This window comes from Puntigrus tetrazona, chromosome 10, assembly GCF_018831695.1.
Source record: "Puntigrus tetrazona isolate hp1 chromosome 10, ASM1883169v1, whole genome shotgun sequence".
In the NCBI taxonomy this organism is placed as follows: Eukaryota; Metazoa; Chordata; class Actinopteri; order Cypriniformes; family Cyprinidae; genus Puntigrus; species Puntigrus tetrazona.
The window spans coordinates 8,184,797-8,185,659 of NC_056708.1; the positions used below are offsets into that span (position 1 = coordinate 8,184,797).

General features: G+C 43.3%; 2 protein-coding genes across 4 annotated transcripts in view; one reads left to right on the plus strand and one right to left on the minus strand.

Annotated features, from left to right (window-relative positions):
- Positions 1 to 854, plus strand: part of LOC122352913 (protein unc-13 homolog B-like) — a 26,008-nt gene extending 25,154 nt beyond the window's left edge. The window contains exon 31 of the mRNA XM_043250661.1: positions 79 to 854. Coding sequence (XP_043106596.1) covers positions 79 to 364 — 286 coding nt within the window. The 3' untranslated portion in view covers positions 365 to 854. The remainder of the gene's footprint in view (positions 1 to 78) is intronic.
- cadm2a (cell adhesion molecule 2a) overlaps positions 1 to 863 on the minus strand; it is a 1,030,129-nt gene that overhangs the window by 182,436 nt on the left and 846,830 nt on the right. The gene's annotated exons all lie outside the window — the stretch shown is intronic.

Consider the following 863-nt stretch of genomic DNA (forward strand, 5'->3'; position numbering starts at 1 on the left):
CTCTCTCTCTCTCTCTCTCTCTCTCTCTCTCTCTCTCTCGCTCTCTCTCTCGCTCTCTCTCTCGCTCTCTCTGCGCAGTATTCTTGGGAATGAGGATGGGCCAGAGTGTTATGAGCTGCAGGTGTGTGTGAAGGACTACTGCTTTGGCCGTGCAGACCGTGTGGTTGGTATTGCAGTTATACAGCTGCGTGATGTTGCGCCGAAGGCCAGCTGTGCCTGCTGGTGTCCTCTTGGCCCACGGATACACATTGATGACACGGGCCTTACCGTCATGCGCATCCTCTCCCAGCGCTCAGGTGATGAGGTTGCTAAAGAGTTTGTTAAACTCAAGTCTGACACACGCTCGGCCGAGGAGGGGAGGTGAGGATGTTTCTACAGCGGAAGACAATCTCAGACTCTTAAGTGTTGGACGGACATTAACACTGTCACCTTTTTGTATCCACACCAATGTTTTTGCTGCCCACTTACGTCCACAGAGAAGGGCTTTTAGGGACACGAGAAGCCATGTGACATGTTTCATAAAGAGCACTGTTAGTATGGCAGTGGATGAGAGGGAGTCATCCAGAAGAAAGATTGAACACAATATCTATTCAATTTATTGATATAAAAAACACACACTCATATCCAGCCGCTAATAAACTAGCAAGGGTAGACTAGTCAGGGTAGATACCAGTAGTGAGGGATAGGCATACAGGTTGCATTGGGCCAGAATTTTGTCTAATATTTTTTTGACCATTGGGTATTTATTTATTTATTTATTTATTTACAAATGGATCAATCTCATGGAAACATTTAGCTAAAAAATTAAATAATGAATAAATATAAAATATAATTACATTTTACATTAAATATAATCAACATGA